The 18,095-nt window shown below is 47.3% G+C and overlaps 6 protein-coding genes and 1 non-coding gene across 7 annotated transcripts; 5 read left to right on the top strand and 2 right to left on the bottom strand.

Moving 5' to 3' along the window:
* Positions 1–4,250: 4,250 nt before the first annotated feature.
* Positions 4,251–5,324, top strand: AO090005000497 (threonine aldolase family protein; the record flags this gene model as incomplete). The annotated part of the gene is made up of 1 exon (XM_001817502.3): positions 4,251–5,324. One exon carries the CDS (start codon positions 4,251–4,253, stop codon positions 5,322–5,324), a length of 1,074 nt encoding a protein of 357 aa, XP_001817554.1.
* A 526-nt stretch (positions 5,325–5,850) lies between these two features.
* AO090005000498 (SDR family oxidoreductase) lies at positions 5,851–6,903 on the bottom strand (the record flags this gene model as incomplete). Its single annotated transcript, XM_001817503.3, has 1 exon — positions 5,851–6,903. One exon carries the CDS (start codon positions 6,901–6,903, stop codon positions 5,851–5,853), a length of 1,053 nt encoding a protein of 350 aa, XP_001817555.3.
* Positions 6,904–7,592: 689 nt separating this feature from the next.
* On the top strand, positions 7,593–8,138 carry AO090005000499 (uncharacterized protein; the record flags this gene model as incomplete). Its single annotated transcript, XM_023234077.1, has 1 exon — positions 7,593–8,138. One exon carries the CDS (start codon positions 7,593–7,595, stop codon positions 8,136–8,138), a length of 546 nt encoding a protein of 181 aa, XP_023088981.1.
* Positions 8,139–8,483: 345 nt separating this feature from the next.
* Positions 8,484–11,416, top strand: AO090005000500 (uncharacterized protein; the record flags this gene model as incomplete). The annotated part of the gene is made up of 3 exons (XM_023234076.1): positions 8,484–8,496; positions 8,586–10,717; positions 10,760–11,416. 3 exons carry the CDS (start codon positions 8,484–8,486, stop codon positions 11,414–11,416), a joined length of 2,802 nt encoding a protein of 933 aa, XP_023088982.1.
* A 157-nt stretch (positions 11,417–11,573) lies between these two features.
* Positions 11,574–11,663, top strand: AO090005t00007. The gene has a single exon. It is a non-coding gene; the product is annotated as a tRNA-Tyr (tRNA).
* A 271-nt stretch (positions 11,664–11,934) lies between these two features.
* AO090005000501 (M3 family metallopeptidase) lies at positions 11,935–14,198 on the bottom strand (the record flags this gene model as incomplete). The annotated part of the gene is made up of 4 exons (XM_023234074.1): positions 11,935–12,145; positions 12,204–12,705; positions 12,761–12,887; positions 12,948–14,198. 4 exons carry the CDS (start codon positions 14,196–14,198, stop codon positions 11,935–11,937), a joined length of 2,091 nt encoding a protein of 696 aa, XP_023088983.1.
* Positions 14,199–16,823: 2,625 nt separating this feature from the next.
* AO090005000502 (uncharacterized protein) lies at positions 16,824–17,288 on the top strand (the record flags this gene model as incomplete). The annotated part of the gene is made up of 2 exons (XM_001817507.3): positions 16,824–17,026; positions 17,147–17,288. The coding sequence occupies 2 exons, from the start codon at positions 16,824–16,826 to the stop codon at positions 17,286–17,288; spliced, it is 345 nt and encodes a 114-aa protein (XP_001817559.1).
* Between the last annotated feature and the right edge of the window lie 807 nt (positions 17,289–18,095).

Below are 18,095 nucleotides of genomic sequence, written 5' to 3'. Positions count from 1 at the left end.
GAACTTCTGGGATATCCCCAGGAGATGTGACAAGCGTTTCTCATCAGACCGTGTTTCTAGGAGAATCAAGCCCTCTGACGTGTGTGATTGATGAGGGTCGGCGGTCACCCGAAAAGGGACCGGCAAACGCTATGCAAAATACTCGCCTCCACTATCCCATCCCAGAGAGGCTGGACGCCAATAGTACACGCGATGAAGCTCTTCGCGCACACAGGCGAAAGGTAGAGGAGCAGCTGAATGCTGACGGTGCATTCTCCTACCCCCCAAAAGACACTTGCGCGATACTGCTGAGAGCCTACTTCACATGGTTTCACCCATGCTTTCCCATTCTGGACCGCTTGGCGGTCCAACAGTCATATGCCCGAGGCGATATTTCTCACCTTCTGCTGCAGTCGATGCTCTTCATTGGAGTTAGTCTTTGCACTGACGAAGATTTTGCGCGCACAGAATTCTCTATTCGATATCGAGCTAAATTTCTCTTTTATAGTCGGGCTAAGGCCATATATGATGCCGACTGGGAGTCGAACAAAACTACAAAGCTGCAATCATTGTTCTTGCTGAGCTCTTGGCGCGGAGGCCCTTCCGAGGAACGTGATACGCGGTTTTGGCTGGGGGTCGCTATCAGCCTGGCTCAAAAGCGTGGCATGCATATGATGTTAGTTTTAGAACAATGGAGAATTATGGCGCTGCTGACTATCCTAGGTCCAAATTACCATTCCCGTCTGCGCGGGAAGAGAAATTATGGAAACGAATATGGTGGACCCTTTATGTGTGTACCTGCTGTACTCTCTCTGGACAACTCTAACATAAAGGAAGATACGCGACCAGCAGAGTGCAGCAGCCTTGGGTCTTCCGCCTCGGATACGAGACGAGGACTGCGATGTTGCAATGCTTGAGCCGAGCGATATCCGTGAAGACGAAGCAGTGGATGATGCATATGTGTTTGGAGCACAGAGAGACGAAGATATAGTCTATCCGGCGGAAATGGCTAAGTTAGCGAGGATATGTATGCTCCCTTCACTGTCTTTGTGGCGCCCATGCTAAGAAGACAGTGCGAACCATTGTCTCGACACAATATCTTCCTATGCAGTCCGATATCGATGAATCGTCGCGCACAAAGTTACAGCAAACATTATGCGAATGGGAATCATGCTTACCTGCAGCCCTGAAACTAGAAAGTGCAACGTCCCCGAGAGCTATGTTTTTGACTGGTTTGTTGCACATGACGTATAAGTATGTCGCTTGCTTGGTGGTTTTTCTCCTGAAGGCTTTCTGACTTTTCAGTAACTTGTACATTCTCTTATACCGATCATTGTTCCTTAATTCTTCCAATCCTCCCGTGGATAAAGCAGGCCAGGTTGCGCTGGATGCCGCCACTAGGAGTACCAGGATTGTTGAGGACATGCTGTCCCATAACCTCGTCCAACATGGGCCTACCCATCTGTAAGCTTGACTTGCTCTCACGTGCTATTGCCAGCCACGTGCTAATGTAATAGCATCACCCATACATTCTCAACCCTGTGTATCCATACTATCCACTGTCGCCGAACATCCGGCACGGCTAGGAAGTTGGCTGAACACCGCGCAAAACTCTCCCTTCTTGGGCTCCAGGAGCTACAGAAAACATGGGATATAGAAAACTGGGTACTGAATCTCTTCTTCCGATGCCTGGATGATAGCACCGCGCGTACTCTCCGGTTGACAGACATTGTCGCACCAGCAGGCCAACCAGTAAACCATATTGAGACTACAAATAAAAGTGCCCATGCCGATCAAGCTCAGGATCTGCCTACCCCGACTGAGGCCATGGACTCCATTCACAATGACCCTACACTCGCACCTGCCCTACAAACTTCCCCTAGCTTGGAGAATGGGGATATTACGGCGCCTGGTGAATGGTACGGATTGTTTAACTTTACTGATGATTTTACAGATGTTCTGGGAGCATCGTCCTATCATGATTCGCTCAACCTGCAAAATCTGGAATTCTTATATCGATTCCTGTAACCTTGGCCTGGTGATTGATCCACGGAAAAATTCATCAACTTCGTTAATGAATGATACAACCCAAGAACTTGCCTGTGTAACTCTCGCGGCTCCTGTAGCGATGGGCTGGCGACCACTAGGGTTCTACTAAGGCCATCACCTATGGAATGCTTCGGGCCTTCCTGAACCGATTTAACGCAGTATAATATGTCCCTTGCACGCCTCTTTCCTTCCTAGCATCTCACCATGCCTGATGTGTCTTAGTAAGATTCAGCCATCTATCAAGTCGAATTGGGAAATGAGAAAGTGAGGGACATATGGAATGCTCAGGTTATCACCTAATAGATGTCCTGTCTGTAGGTTGTACTCCTGCTCCATCGCCAACCATTCATTCTGATGTTCAAGCAGGAAAGCTGCGGGGTCTGGGCCTGGCCCGTTGATATGATCAAAAGCCTTAGGATCGGGATAGCCCTGGCAAGAGCATTCATAAAGGCTCATCCGTTAATCCCAGAGGCCCCGAAGACAAGGCCGTGTACGTTTCGGGATGTAGCGATGTCTCCCATTGTGATGGATTGGACTTTTGGTGATTCTTTATTTGCGGAACACTTGAGAAGGTTGAGAAAGACAACGTGCACTCTGAGAGGGGAAAATAGTCGCCCCTCTCCGACACTAGTAATTGACTCCAATTTCCACCTTAAGACTGCATGATGTGAGTTGAGCATAGATAGCTTATAGGACGGTGTTCAGTGCATCTCAGCCCAGGATGGGCACGATGTGCATACAGTTACAACATGGGATTTCAACCACAAGACCTTGGGTTTGTGAGCACAGTGACTATTAGTATTTTATTGACCAGCGCACTAATAAATATCTGGACTTTTGCGATTGTCGGTCGGCGAGTTTACTTATGTCTTGAGCCAGCCATGGAGGGTAGTATCTTGATGCCATACCACTCAGCTTAGCATCTCCAAGGCGACCTTCCTCGTCTTGCATTTGGCGTCTAACTTTGGATGTGGTATGCTGACGGAAGCTCTCGTATACATCGGTCAATATATCAGGTAAGACATCTGTTAACTGTACGATTTCTTAATTGTGCACAGGGAAGTTCTTCTGACTGTGCTGTGATTGATTAGTCGATGAATAGCATAATCTTCCTCGCAGCCTATTTTGGTCAATGAGCTGAGGGAGTGGGCCAAGTTCATGAAAACAATCCTAGCCCGGAAACATATGGCGAAGGGACAAAGACCGCCATTTATATCTTGAGGATACTTGAAGCCCATAAGATATACTTAATAGGTCTTGGCTCAGGCTTACCCCCAGACTCATTTAAATCGGGGTTCTCGAAGAATTCTTATCCACGGAACCTGACCAACCGGATAGCGAAGGATAGCAATGCATTGTGTCGGTATCGAGACCCACAGATCTGTGCCCCATATCCCCTTTGCCGGGTATCAACGGCAATGGTCTATCTAAAGCTTACATCCCAAAGATCCAATATTCCGGGCCTGACTTTTGACGTCGGGTTTCGGGTTTCGTGCACCGAGATCAGCTGCGCGGTGATGGGGACATCCCAAATAGCATGTCCATGACTACACCGGTGTGACATTATACTCCAACATTTTGCGGTGGAGATTGCTGGTGACGCCATTGGCAGTGAGACAACGTGATACAGGAGCAGCTTTTGAGAGCCGAATTAACTCCGATTGCCCCTGGTGCCATTGATCAACCCATATCTGACCTTGAACGGGTAGCACGGAGGGACTCCGTCTCGACCACAGACCACCTTCAGTTTTGGTGAGAGCAATGCAGCTATGCAACGGGATTGTTCATGTCAACTAGGTCCATGAGATAAGAATCCCAGCCGTTGGAATATGCACGTACTCATCTGACGTCTGAGTTGGCAATGCGTCGGGATTATACTGCGAAAAGTATGGAAAAGATGACCAAATCGATCGACGGCAATCCATTCGGCAAGGGGAAAACAAAAGCATGAATAGATTGTGTGCCAAAGGTGGACCATTCTAGAACGCCAGTCTGTCTCCATTTGTGACATAATAAGAACGGGAATCTTCTTGTTATTCCCGACGTCGGGAATAGAGTGGATACTCCCCTATCAATATCAACCATCGTTAGGGTTGACTCATTCCCGACCGTGGGATATTTTCATTTCTATAGATTTATTCCCAATCATCTGTGATGCTTTTAAACCTCCCTGCTGTATAGGAATTGACTTTAAGATTCCGTGGTTGTTCTAGAAAAAAGAAATGCCTGCCTCCTGTCCCGACACCGAGGTTCTACCTCAATATAGCTTCACTGATGATTACAGCGAAGGAGCTCACCCACAATTACTCGAAGCTCTTCTGCGCACGAATTCCACCCAACAAGTTTCCTACGGCTATGACGAATACAGCAATGAGGCCCGCCGGTTAATCCGGACACGACTACAAGCCACCGAAGATGAGGTAGCCATCCACTTCGTGCCCAGCGGCACCTCCGCCAACCTGATCTGCATCGCCAGCTGTCTACGGCCGTACGAGGCCGTATTGACAGTAGACACGGGCCACATCGTGAGCAAAGAAGCCGGTGCCATCGAAGCCACCGGCCACAAGACCATCGTCGTGCCGGGGGTAAGAGGCAAAATGACCCCCGAGAATCTGGACCGAGCAGTCCGTCAGAACCAATTTTTCCCCCACAGCGCTAAGCCCCGATTGGTGTATATCTCCAACGCCACCGAGCTGGGAACAGTCTACACTAAACGCGAACTCCAAGAACTCTCTGCTGTCTGCAAGCGGTGGAAGCTCTTACTACTCATGGACGGCGCCCGCATTGGAGTCGCCCTCAGCGCGCCGTCCAACGACCTCACACTCCGCGATCTGGTCGACCTCTTAGACATCTTCTGGATCGGGGGTACGAAGATGGGCGCACTACTGGGAGAAGCGATCGTCGTAAGAAACCATCTAGCGGAGGACTTCATTTTCCACCTAAAGCAACACGGAGCCTTGCTGGCCAAGTCTCGTGTTATGGGCGTGCAATTCGCAGAGCTGTTCCGGGACAACCTCTTCTTTGATCTTGCGACGCATGCCAATGCTATGGCGCAGCGTATTTCGGCGAACTTTGAGAAACTGGGTTATCTGCTGGCGGCGCCGACAGATACGAATCAGGTCTTTGTCACTTTGCCAATGGCGTTGGTAAATCGGCTGGAGGAACGGTTCCGGTTCTATACTTGGGATCCGTTGGATGGAGAGCGGGCTATTGTTAGACTCGTTACTTCTTGGGCTACGGATTCGTTGGAGGTGGATAAGTTTAATGCGTGGGTTCAGCAGTGGACGACCGTATGATGGCATTTTCAGGAGCGATTTGCATGTTTACTTCTTTGATGCTGCATTTACTTTTCGGGTTGGGAGCGCATTTGAGCGTTATAGATCTTAATATGACTAATATCTTCATGACTGAATATGTGTGGTATGACCTTTGCAGTATTACTGGGGCTATATGGCTTTTGTAATTTCATTGCAGAGTCCTCCTACTGTTGAGGATTATAATACACTCTAGAGATATGTGTATGGAGAGACGTATATGGGCATGGCAATCTTCTTCGGTGGTATTCCTACTAGCTACGGTTGCCATGGCTCGCTCCACACTCAGTTCCCTCTGTTCGACTTAGTCATATTTATTTTTCTAGAAGCTCGTTACGTACCTAGCTAAATTTAAGCAGGTTAATATTCCATAACACTAAAATTACGAGCCGAATACGTCTCTAGCAAGGTACATACATCATATGGACACAATACCCAAAGTTGTGGAAGCAAAACAGTGCGAAAGATAACTTACCGCTATGTGCAAAAGTGAGAGCATATGAAAAAATCATGCCAATTCCTTCCCCAGCTTCTCCAGATACTGTCTCGCGGCATCCACGACAGCATACTCGAACGGCCGGAACTTTATGCCCAACACCTTCTCCGTCTCACTCGAATCATACGAAATAGGCAAAGTATGCAGATTTCCACGCCTAAATGTCCCATCCGCCACAGCCTTGGGAAAGGCCTTCTCGATGTAATCAAAGATAGCCGAGTAATCAATGTTGGTACAAGCACCGAAATTTCTAGGAGTGCCCGGTCCGGGCTCAAGACGTAGTACCTTCAAATGAACATCCGCCAAATCATCAATATGGACATAGCCACCGTGCAACGGAAATGTAACCTCTTTGCCCGTTATACAGGTCATCAGGTACATGTTTGAGCTATTATTATGAAGGACCTCGTCCGCAGTAAGAGCCAACTCGTTCCGTCCGAAGACATAGCCGGGCATGATGTGTGCCACGCTAAAATGGGGTTTGTTCTTTTCGACGAATGCGTCTGTGTCATTCGCTTCGGTGATTTTGGCTAAAGCGTATGCTTCGAAGAGATTGGAAAAGCTTGTTGGAGGAGGACCGAGTAAATGGACTCTTGACGAGGCAGTGACTGTGGTGAATGGATCAGGGATTGGAGGCATGTTTCCGACAATTGAAGATGTGATTATGATCCGCTTGATGCTTGTGACTTTTATTGCTGACGAGAGAAGATTGGAAACGCCTTTAGTTGTGGGCTCCCATACTTGTGTGACTGGGTCGAATCCGGGGACTGGGACTGGGGAGCCCACGTGGATCACGTATGTAACGTCTTCTAGGGCGTCGTCGAAGGCGCTGTCTACTGTTGTATCGGGCATGATGATGGGAGAAAGTCGGTCGCCAGGACTGAGGGCTTGCACGACAGGGTTGGATGTGACTTTCTCAGCTTTTTCGCAAGAGCGGGCCGTGAAGCGCACGTTGTATCCATTTCTAAGTGCTTCCAAGAGCACCCGGAAGCCAATGAGGCCGGTAGCACCGGTTATGAGAACAAGGGGGGCCATGGCGTGTTTATAGGATCTGGAGCAAGACATTAGAGGGCTTTGCTGTGGAAGGGATATGGAGGGACATACAGACACTGTGCGCGCTTTGTTGTGGATAAGTAGTGAGAGATGAATTAACAGGGGACCTCTCCTTGTCTACATCGTGTATTTATACCTCTCTTCAAGAGGTTCAAGGAGGGGCATTCCCGTGTCAGTGGTGATTTTACTACTAACTGTTATTTGCTTTCCCTTTCTGCGATAGCTGCCTGATAATCCTTACCCTATACGGTATAGTCGATCATCAGAGGCTGTCTTGATTGGCTACTTCGTCAAGACTCGTCAGGCCAAGTTCAAAGAACCCAATACTAGTAGAAGACAACTGAGGAGATACTTTTAGAATGTCAATCTGGACTGGCACTTGCATAAGGTTCCCAGTTATTATATTGTTTTGTCGGATCATATAAAAGATGGTAAATTTATAAGCACCATAGTTTAGGTATACCACTTATACTTGCGTAATATATAGTCTTTGTGGCTTGGTACCGAGTATAATTAGCCTATATTGACTGAATATTCTTGCGCATAACTGTAGTAAAGCCCATCCACCATTAACCAATGATAGGGCCGCCTAGTTCCCCGCGCTAAGTCGATTGACAGCCTTGCGGTCAGCCAGCTCATGACACACTTCCCTTTCCCAATCTGTGGGTTGTCTTGTCCGTTCATATATTTAACGAACAGTCATGGAGCCCGTTGGCCTTGCGGTCGGGGTCGTAGGACTATTCGGGCTCTTCAATACTTGCCTAGACGTGGCTAAGAAGCATGATGCATGGAAGGACTTTGGGAGTGAGTCGCGTTGTTTGACCGCTCAATTTGAGGCGCAGAAGCTTCGCCTACAAAACTGGGGCGAAGCAGTGGGAGTCGAACAGGAAAGCGTATCGAGTAAGCACCACGAGCTTCTCGGCGATCCACGAACACGATCAAATATTCAAAACCTGCTTTTAGCCATCAAGGATATCTGTGGGCATGAGCAAGCTCTTTCCTTGACTACTATATCAAGAGTAGAGACTGGCTCATCTGAGGGCCCAATTCTCACGAAGCACGGTTATTCGCTCAGCTCACGTGGGTCAAAAAGACAAAGACTCAACTGGGCCCTAAGGGGCAAGGAAAGACGCATCGCACAGGTTGCGCAGTTTTCATCGCTGGTGGACGACCTCCATAGCTTGGTCCCTGTCAATGGTGAGAGGGGCCAAGGATCGAGAGACACTAGGGGTAAGAAACATACTTGATATATTTTCGGTACCTTCAGAGGCTGACTGTTAGACCCAGGCAAATTTGGAGATGAGGGGTCATGGATTGTGGAATTTAAACAGCTGATAGAGCGAATTGAACATGACCATGAAGGTAGATAGGTCCTTCCTCCCTGACTCTCGAATGTTTACTCACGGGTGAAGTCGAGACAAGACGGCACATACAAACCTGGCTATTGGGTGATTACGTTTAAAATGAGCGTTACGAGGAATATGTGGAAAGAAGAGTCGAAGACTCCTGCGAATGGGTCCTAGCCCGGCTCTGGTTTCTCGAATGGCCTTCCCCCGACTTTCCCTCTGGACCAGCCAAGTTTCTATGGATCAATGGTCCTGCCGGGTTTGGAAAATCTATACTGTGTGCGAAGATAACCGAATATTTGTTGCTCACATCGGACACGCCTACTGCCCACTTCTTCTTTTCTTCAGACTTCGAACGCAGAGACCCCTTTATGGCAATGAGATCATGGTTATCTCAGCTGATGTTTCACACGGAGGCGCTCGGATTTATTCGCAAAAAGTGGGAATCGACACAAGGGCAGAGAGCAGCACGTGGGGACGTTATCAGTCTTCTTCGGGCGATTGTATCAGCCATCCCCGAGTGCACCTTCACCCTGGATGGATTGGATGAATGCGATTGGGCGAAAGGATCCTGGTCCGGGAACAGCGATGACTCCATTACCAGCTTTCTTAGAGCCTTAAGACGAGCGACCGCAGGCACATCTACGCGGATCCTGATCGTTAGCCGGGATGAGCCAGAGATTAGACGTGGCCTTTCCAACGAGAGTCCCTATGACCCGGTGTTTGAGCATCGGATCATACCTGAGGATGTTCAAAACGATGTCTTGACGTATTGCAGAAGTATTGTAGAGGAGAAATTGTCGACAAAGACCGATGAAGCAAAGGACGAGATCACAAAGAAACTAGCGGATCGCTGTAATGGACAGTTCTTATGGATCAGGCTGCAGCAAGACACTCTGCGCAGCGGCAAAAGCCAGAGAAAGCTTGAGCAAGCCATCAACTCTACTCCATCTGGGATCGAACACATATTCGAACGAAATTGGATGAAGATTATGGGACTTACAGAGGAGGACAGAACCCGCGCTATCTCCCTCCTACGCTGGACTGCATTTAGCCTACGTCCGCTGACAATTAGTGAGATATCTGGAGCACTAGTCATCAGCGAAGATGATGATGAACTTCTACTGGATGATTTGCCGGACAGTATTGACGAGTACTACGTGAATACCGAGATAAAAGAGCTCTGTGGGTCATTTTTAGAAGTCAGAGACGCTCAAGATAAGAGCGATGTCAGATTGAAAACGGTACATCTGACACATTTCTCGGTGAAGGAGTACCTGCTCCGTAATCTTCCCATCGAAGGCAAAGTTCTGCAGCCTAATTCAACGTTCAGCTCATCTACCGAGGTCATCGAGAATACGATAATTGCCAAGAAGTGCCTTCGCTTTGTGAATAGTCAAGAAGCCTGGCTTGGGACGTCCGGAGTACAGGTCGAAGAATTTTTAAGCACCTTTCGAAAATATGCGGCTGGGTCGTGGTACCGACATGTCGAGCTGGGCAACATGAGCGACACCGAGTTGAGGAGCTCCGTCGCTGCACTTTTTGATCCAAAAAACCCAAACTGGCCTTTGTGGAAGGCGTGGTTTGACGCAAATGACACGAAAGCCGTGGAGAGGAATGCAAGATGTGGAGTCGCAACAGCTGGCCCTTTGTACTACGCATCCTGGCTTGGACTGACAGATTCTGTGGCTTCTTTAATCCACGAGCTCAAGCCTGACGTAAATAACAGGGGCTATGATGAACAGACACCCCTGGGGGTAGCCAGCGAGGAGGGGAATTTGGAGATTGTTAGAACTCTCCTTGAGCAGGGGGCGGATGTCACGATGGCAGATATTGACGGATGGACACCAATATATACAGCGTCACACATTGGCCACACAGAGGTGGTCAGACTGCTTATAGAAAACGGTTCAAATGTCAACACCTCCGAAAGCGGTGGGTGCACTCCAGTTAATACGGCTTGTTACCAAGGGCATGTTGAGACTGTGAAGTTACTCCTCAAGAGCGGTGCAGACATCTATACTGCAACCAATAAAGGAATAACACCTCTCTATGCAGCCTCAGCCGGAGGACATATTGAGGTAGTAAAACTGCTTCTCAAGTGGGGGGCAGACATTGATTATGCCAACAAATATGGAGACACGCCTCTATCAGCATCATCAAGCAAAGGCCACCCTGCTGTATCTAAGCTACTTGTTGAAACTGGGGCAGATATTGAAGCAAAGAACAATTTCGGGCGTACACCGCTGCATTTAGCGTCACTTGACGGCCATATTGAAATAGTCATACTACTTCTTGAACGTGATGCCTATGTTGAGGCAAAGGATATTCATGAATGGACACCGCTAATGAACGCCTCATTTGAAGGTCATGCCGAGGTAGTCAAGGCACTCTCTGGACGGGGTGCCGATATTGAGGCGAAAAGTGCTAATGGGCATACGGCTCTAATGTACGCCTCAACAGAGGGTCATATTGAGGTGGTCAGGCTACTTCTTGAACGGGGTGCTAATATCGAGGCGTAGACTGATATTGGATTTACGCCGCTAATGTTTGCTTCATCCTATGGCCATATTGAGGTGGTCAAGTTACTTCTCAAACACGGTGCAGATTTTACAAATCGTGACATAACAGGAACCACCTCACTGCATGTAGCCGCATATGATGGCCACGTGAAGGTGGTTGAGATATTCCTTCAGGCATCAAGCACCCATGTTGATGCCTTGAATCGGTTGAACCGAACACCACTGTTTCAAGCTGCTGCCCGGGGCCACCTTTGTGTAGTAAATACCCTTCTTTCGCATAAGGCCAATGCGAAAATCAAAGATCACTATCGCTCTACACCTCTACTTATGGCTGTCAGAAACGGGCACAAGGACGTTGTCGGACGGTTGATCACCCTCGCAGACTCCTCCATTCACTTTCAGAATGGGTTAGATCAAACTTTACTTTGGTGGGCGGCAAGATGTGGGGACGCTGGAATTGTTGAATTGATAGTTCGCTGGGCAAAAGAACATAATATCGAGGCTATTGAGAGTGATCTCCAGGTGGATGGCTCTCTGGTGAAGCTGGGTGAGCCTTCTAGGTACTGTGATGTGTGCATTCGAGATTTGCGCGCCAACGAAGTCTACTACAAGTTTAAGACCTGCTTCGACTTTAATATCTGCTCAGAATGTTTTTGACATGGGAGCTTGATGTTTCAGCCTCTCTCACGAGTGGGCCATCCATCAGCTCGAGGACTCGACCTGATCACGCGGGCAATATGATGGATTAGCATTGCAATTCTGCATAACTTACCCAATAATAACCAATCTAGAAAGAGCTATTGTAGTCTCTAAACCCCTGATGGTCTAGTTGGATATGACGTCTGACTGTAATGGGATTACCACTATTATCAGAAGGTCGCTGGCTCGATTCCGGCTCGGGGGAGAAGAACCTAATTTTTTTCTCTTTTCTAAACAGTGTTAGGCAGTATCTAGCCGATGCTCCTGGCTGATAGTCCGTTCTGCAGCTCTTTACAAGAGACCTACAGTGTCCATGATCAACACGGGGTCGTGCTCGGAGCCATATCGGGCCGCCAGTGCTATATTCCTACGTTATTGAGATGCCATTTCCTATCTGTCCATGAATTAGAACAACAATAAAATAGACGTCGACCAACTCTTTTAGCCTCCCTGCGCATCTTTCCTTTAGACTGTCATTATAAGGGAAGAGGGGTGAGCTGGCAACCAATATCCCGCAAATATGCCTCCGGGGTGGACACCCTCACCAGAAGATTCTGCACCGCTTTGTGCTCATCCTTACTACCACCGTTATTCAAGATCTGCCGTCGATACCGTAAGCCTGCCTCCCGACTCAAAGGAGACATCTTGAAACACGATGACCATATGTCCGCTGCTAGTGTACGGGTACTTTATCTCTCTGTCAGCACTTGAAATCGACATCGGAGTATACAATAGTGTAACCTACTACAGGTATGAATAATAACTAGCCTCTTGACCCCAGACATAATGCGAGGTAGTGACATGGCCATTACCCCAATCATAACCATCTCCGGGCCCACGAAGTCCGGTCGTATTCTCTAGTAGAGAATTATAGAGCTCAGAAATATCCAAAGTCTCCACATCGCGATGCGAAGCCGGATGATGTATCTGCATGTCGAACTTGCTGAACGCTACTTGTCGAAGAGTAAGTATGCCCTGGTTAAGCTGCTTAGTAGCCCCAAGGTTTTCAGCCAGGTCGAGGGTAATCTCCATAGGAGGTTGTGTTACATCCTTTTCTTTTTGGCCATCTAACCAGTGCTTGTGATACTCCTGGGAGACGTAGGAGTAGTGGCAAGTGAGTCTCTGGAGGCAACTCGGAACCCAGCACCAGTATTCCAGCAATTGACTGGGTGCTTCGGTGAAATCGGCTACTGTTCGATGACCATGGAATATGGCGTATTTTGATTTGCCTACTAGGTCGTGTATCCCTGTTTATAACGCTTCGTTAGATTCACTCCTATAGTTGAGATGAGGTGTATATACCATGTCCTAGCTCATGGAATATTGCAATGACTTCTGTGTGTCTTAATAGCGCTGGTTCGGCCCGGGAAACGTTACACACCAGAGCCGTTACCACTGGAGTCTGTTTTCCTTCGGTGTTTAAATAGCTCTATACACGGAGTCAGTAATATTGATGACGGATGGATGATATCGGCTGCTCCGAACACACAGGGTAAATATTGAAATTGGCGGCATGATTATATTTACCATCACGAGGAAAGACATCGATGTATAGATACCCGATGAAAGAAGACTTGTTTTCCTCCCAGACGGAGAATAGATCCACGTCCGGGTGCCAAGTATGAAAGCTTTCCAAAGCTTCAACTTTCTCAAATTGCAAGCCGAACAAATTCCCATATATCCCGAGCATGCGTTGTATAGTCACTTTAGCAGGAAACCATTGTGAGATATATTCGTGATCCACATGGTTTTGCTCTTGTAGCATTCTCGTATGGTAGAAGTCAAAATCCCAGAGTTGAATTGGGTCGCGGGTTTTAGCTAGCTCTTGTAGCTCCAGCATCTCGTCGTCTGCTAGTGGCTTTAAAGCGTCGTGAAGATGCTGCAAGAAACCATCCACGCGAGCAGGCGAGGCTAGCATTTGCTGCGACAGCTTTCGGGCCGCGAAAGAGGGAAATCCTAACAGACGAGAGGATTCATCACGTAAAACGATAATCTCCCGGAAGATTTCCACGTTGTCTTTATATCGGGTACTGCTGTGCAAGAAAACGTCCTTGCGAGTTTCCGAGACCCGGCATTCGGATAATATGAGATTGGTGATTGGTTTGGTGAGAGGGACTCGATACAAGTCCTCATGGCCATCCTCGTCTGCTCCGGTCGACAGTCTATCCAACGGCACACCAACTAGCTGTTCTTTGCTCTTCCACAGGCAGCCCGGGTCTGTACCGAGGGTCTCCATGAATTTGACACGAAGCTCGATCAAGCGGCGAGAAATCCAGGTAAAGCGCTCCCGGCTCTTGCCTGTCAGATACATCCCGTTTTCCACAAACATCCAGTGGAATTTGTTAAGTAGCCGAGTATCCTCTTCATCCATTAAATGTGCCGACGCATGCTCTCGTACGCGATTTACCAATCGAAAGATGTCGTCATTCTGAAATATGCTCAGGTAAGCCTTGTCCACAAGATTTATCGCCGCGGAAGATGCCTTCCTGATATCTACACAAGGAGAAATGGCTTGAAATAGAGCTATGTATTGTATTCGTGACTTGACCTTATTGTCGATGCCAGCTAACGGTAAGATGATTGTCTCGAAGTCGGCAGTGGTGTTGTCTGTGCAGGAGTTAATCAGACGAGCGGTCGCTTGCTGAATGTAATCAATTAGGTCTTTCGCATTTTGTTCTAGATCCTTTGCCGAGATGTCGAACTTGGGAGGTGGAGGTGGAATGATAGTTTGCTCACTCATCTTGCATACACGTGCACAGGCAACAGCAGGATGTTGAGATGAGAACGATGGTTAGTTACTGGCTGTTGATATGCTGACGGAAGATTAGCGTATTATTCCCAAGCCGTAGTGTCATCTGACTAGTATGCTGAGAATAGGACCAATAGATCTCCTCTAATCATTTGATGTGCTCTGTAGATAAGAAGGATAAATTCGGATCCTGGTAGGCGGCGGGCTGTTCCGCCTTCATCTTAATATGGAGCATGTAGCACTCCTCCTCGATTATCTCTCTAGTCATACCGCGACTGTGGCTAAATAAAACAATTCAATTAATCTAGCTATAACTAACAGGTTAGACATAAATTGACCACTTTGCCTAATCGATCCAAGGGAATACGATAGTAACAGTTTACCTAGCAAGATCTTCGGTCCTGACCCTTCCACCAATCTAACGGCAGCCAATATGTTATCTACCTCTTCTATTTGCCGATGCCCTCTCAGATATGCGGCTAATCCGCCGCTAAAGATGACACGGGATACTGCCTCCTTGGCGAAACATTCTCCCTACAGATTCATTTTCCTAGGCAGTGTACCGGTCGGGATCGTAACATCTGCGATCTAGCAAGGAAACTCAGAAAAGTGTAATCCATTCAGGTACTTGAAATAATGCACAGGACATACTGGGGAGAAGCAAAGAATGTTGGTATATATTCCTTCCGAATCAACATTCCTTTAGAATAATTAGAATGCAAGAAATGAAGATATATAATGACCACGGGAGTGTTGTGCTCCATGAATTTATGTGGACAGTCTGCCTTTCTGGCATATGTGCAATGCTTCATAGGAAATCTAAAAAGTGGCCAAATGTTGATGGGGATATGATACATCTTGTATTCGTTGGTTTATGGAGTTCCAAAGGCGGACCGTCAATCAGATCACGTACCGCCAGAAAGGGCCTTATAATTGTGTCGCTTTACGGTTCAAATCAATATTTACTATAGTTTATTAAGAGTAAAATACTCGGAATATATCCAGGCTACGGCAGAGCGCCTATAATTAGCTATTTAACATAAGTTCGGGCCGCTGCCGGCGCTAACCAAGATGAGTTGGCGTTCCCTGCTGAGTCCCGATCATCTCTGTCAAACTTACATTGAGATACCATAATCTTGATGTTCCAGATTATCCTTCTGCCACCAGAGCTATTTGGATGTACTACGACGAAGAAAGGAAATGACCACAGGTCATCGGCTGAACAGCGATGACTACAGTGTCGGCTGGATATGCGGCTTACCGTGTGAGTTGGAAGCAGCCAGGCGGGCATAGGACCAAACGCACTATCCTGAGCTCGAACTAGCAGAGAGTGACAAAAATACATACACATACGGAGAGATTCACGGTCATAATGTCGTCGGTATTAAATTGTTAGTTGAAAGCCTATAGCCTTTCAGGTAAAGGGTAATAAAGAATAGTAACATAGATTGTACATTCAGTTGGGAGTTGTGATTTTGCCCACTTGTCCCGTACTTCAATCCTCTCATTTCTGCACTGTCATGCATTTAGTATCGACTTGGTATGTTGGTAGGAATATCTTGATTGGGCCCTTGGCTACTGCCACGTCTTCTACTGTTGTGCTGCACAGGATGCATCGGAACTTCTTTTCCGTAGTTGCAGACCGGCCGGTAAACCTTTGATGATTGGGCAATATGACAGAAGGATAGAAAGGTCCTCCGTGTGACATGCTTCTACCAGCGATGAGCTGTAACCCTGAGATAGCTTGTCTCCGCTGCTATCCGGTCTCTGACCGATTGAAGATGGAGTATATGGCTCGCACGGAGCGCTCAGCACATGCATCGCTGCCTTGCCCCACACACTGCAAGAACCAATGGACAAAGTCTCTTCCACCGCCTCATCGGAGATGCTCTTCAGCTTTTTGTTCCTTTCTCCAGTCAGATAAGATTAGTGCGGGGCAGTGGGTACTAATTTGAAGCGGCTGTGCACCAAAGTACTGTGTTAGCCATGACTTCGGCACTCATTTCTCCACCGATTTACTGCCAAATTTGTTACATAACAGATATCACACCTTTTGGACTCTAACCCAGTCCAAGACATAAGAATTGTCATGTCGTTTAGGTTCCGGGCATGCGATCGACATAGCCGAAAATGCTAGTCCCGATGTGATCGTCCAATGGTACTGGATAGAAAACTCCGCCCTAGGCACACTGTCTGGTGGCCTGCAGTAGTTCAACTCTATGACTCGCTGGCGGAAATACGATGCTCCAGAAGACGACTCTCAGCGTTGTAGTGATTAGCATACTGCTCAGCTACGCCTCTCTTTGCCCCGCAACAGACAACCGCATGAGTGGAGCTGAAAAAGATCGGATCCAGTAGGAAACCATCTTCACGAGCTGAATAGAGAGTGAAGAGCTGAACACAGGACTATTGATCGTCGTCTGTCCTGCGAGAACAGCACAACATGAAGACGCACGGTGTTGAAATCGGCAGAATACTCGGCAAAAGGTTGTCTGATGGAAATATATAAAGGCCATCAAACCCCCTCCATGGTCACTCAACACTCCAGTTTCTCAAGCACATCGATCGCTTTGTCTCCTTCCTTTTCATCTCTATTTCCTTATACCTTCTATCAACATGCCCAACACTCTTGGTAACGGTGAATGGCTCGAAGTTGGCCAGAGCCTTTGGAGTCAGAATGGCCAGGTTGAGTTGAAAATGCAGCACGATGGCAAGATCGCGGTCTACGTGAACGCGGAATGTGTATTCCAGAACACAGCCGACCAGAGGGACGATGTCAAGGGTATCCACATGCAAGAGGACGGTAATCTTGTTATGTAGTAAGTTTACCTTGTTCCCATATCTCTTCCCTTTTGTGCTCTAGTTTCTTCAACCCCCATCAATATATTGTATGTTTGATTTTAAGACTCTTCTTGGCTAACTTGGATGCTACTATTTAGCACTCACGACGGCACTGCCATCTGGCACACCAACACCGCCGCTCCATCGGGCGACAGCACAACCATCTGTGCAGTGCAGAATGACGGTAATGTTGTTCTGTACAAGGGCACGCCTCTCTGGGCCAGCAACACCGGTCACTGAATGGCTTCAACGTTAAGCTGTCCAAGGGCTTATGTGATATGACAACGAGACAACTTGAAGGATGAAGAAACGGGCTCTTAGCTTAGGGGTTGTACCTACTTATTGCATTGTGTACATCTGAATGCAGACAGACACTTGAACAATGTTGAGTACCTTGATGTCTATAGGTCGGCGTTTTGCCTTAGTGCGTAAGCCCTAGTTATTATTGTAATGCAGTAATACTTATTATGATATATAGAAGTACTCCTTGAGAGACATTAATGACGATCTGTGGTTGCTGATGCTCAGTTTTTTCTGGCCTTTAGGTCGAGTCCTCTTGATCGTTGCCACGTAGATACATTGATGAGAGAGGCCGGACTCTAGTACGAATCCTTAGCGCCGGTCTAATATTTTGTGGCTGGCTGAAGGTTCCTTCTTCCGATCTTAGTGCGGGGCACTCACCCTATACCGTATTCCAGAATTATTAGTCTAGTTCTGCTATTAAGCCATAACCTAGTATAATATAAGACGATATGAGATCTACATATGGGAGATAAGAATGTCTATACACAAAGAGAATCAACTGAACGTTACACTTCTCTACTGTTACACAGTTATGCGCATATTAAAACTCGATATATATATAAATAAACTCAAGCCTTCCGAAGCACTACAGGATCTAGATCGGTATACTAGTAAATAATAGTTACATTGCGACTCTGAGGACTTATTAAAAGTACTGAATTATATTATGATCGAATTGATATAAGATCTTAACAATATAAACTGTCTCATTACTGGTCATGATTGTCCCATCATTGTCCTTCC

The sequence above is a fragment of the Aspergillus oryzae genome, chromosome 1, assembly GCF_000184455.2.
Source record: "Aspergillus oryzae RIB40 DNA, chromosome 1".
NCBI lineage: Eukaryota > Fungi > Ascomycota > Eurotiomycetes > Eurotiales > Aspergillaceae > Aspergillus > Aspergillus oryzae.
This window is presented reverse-complemented; position numbering and strand designations above follow the sequence as displayed.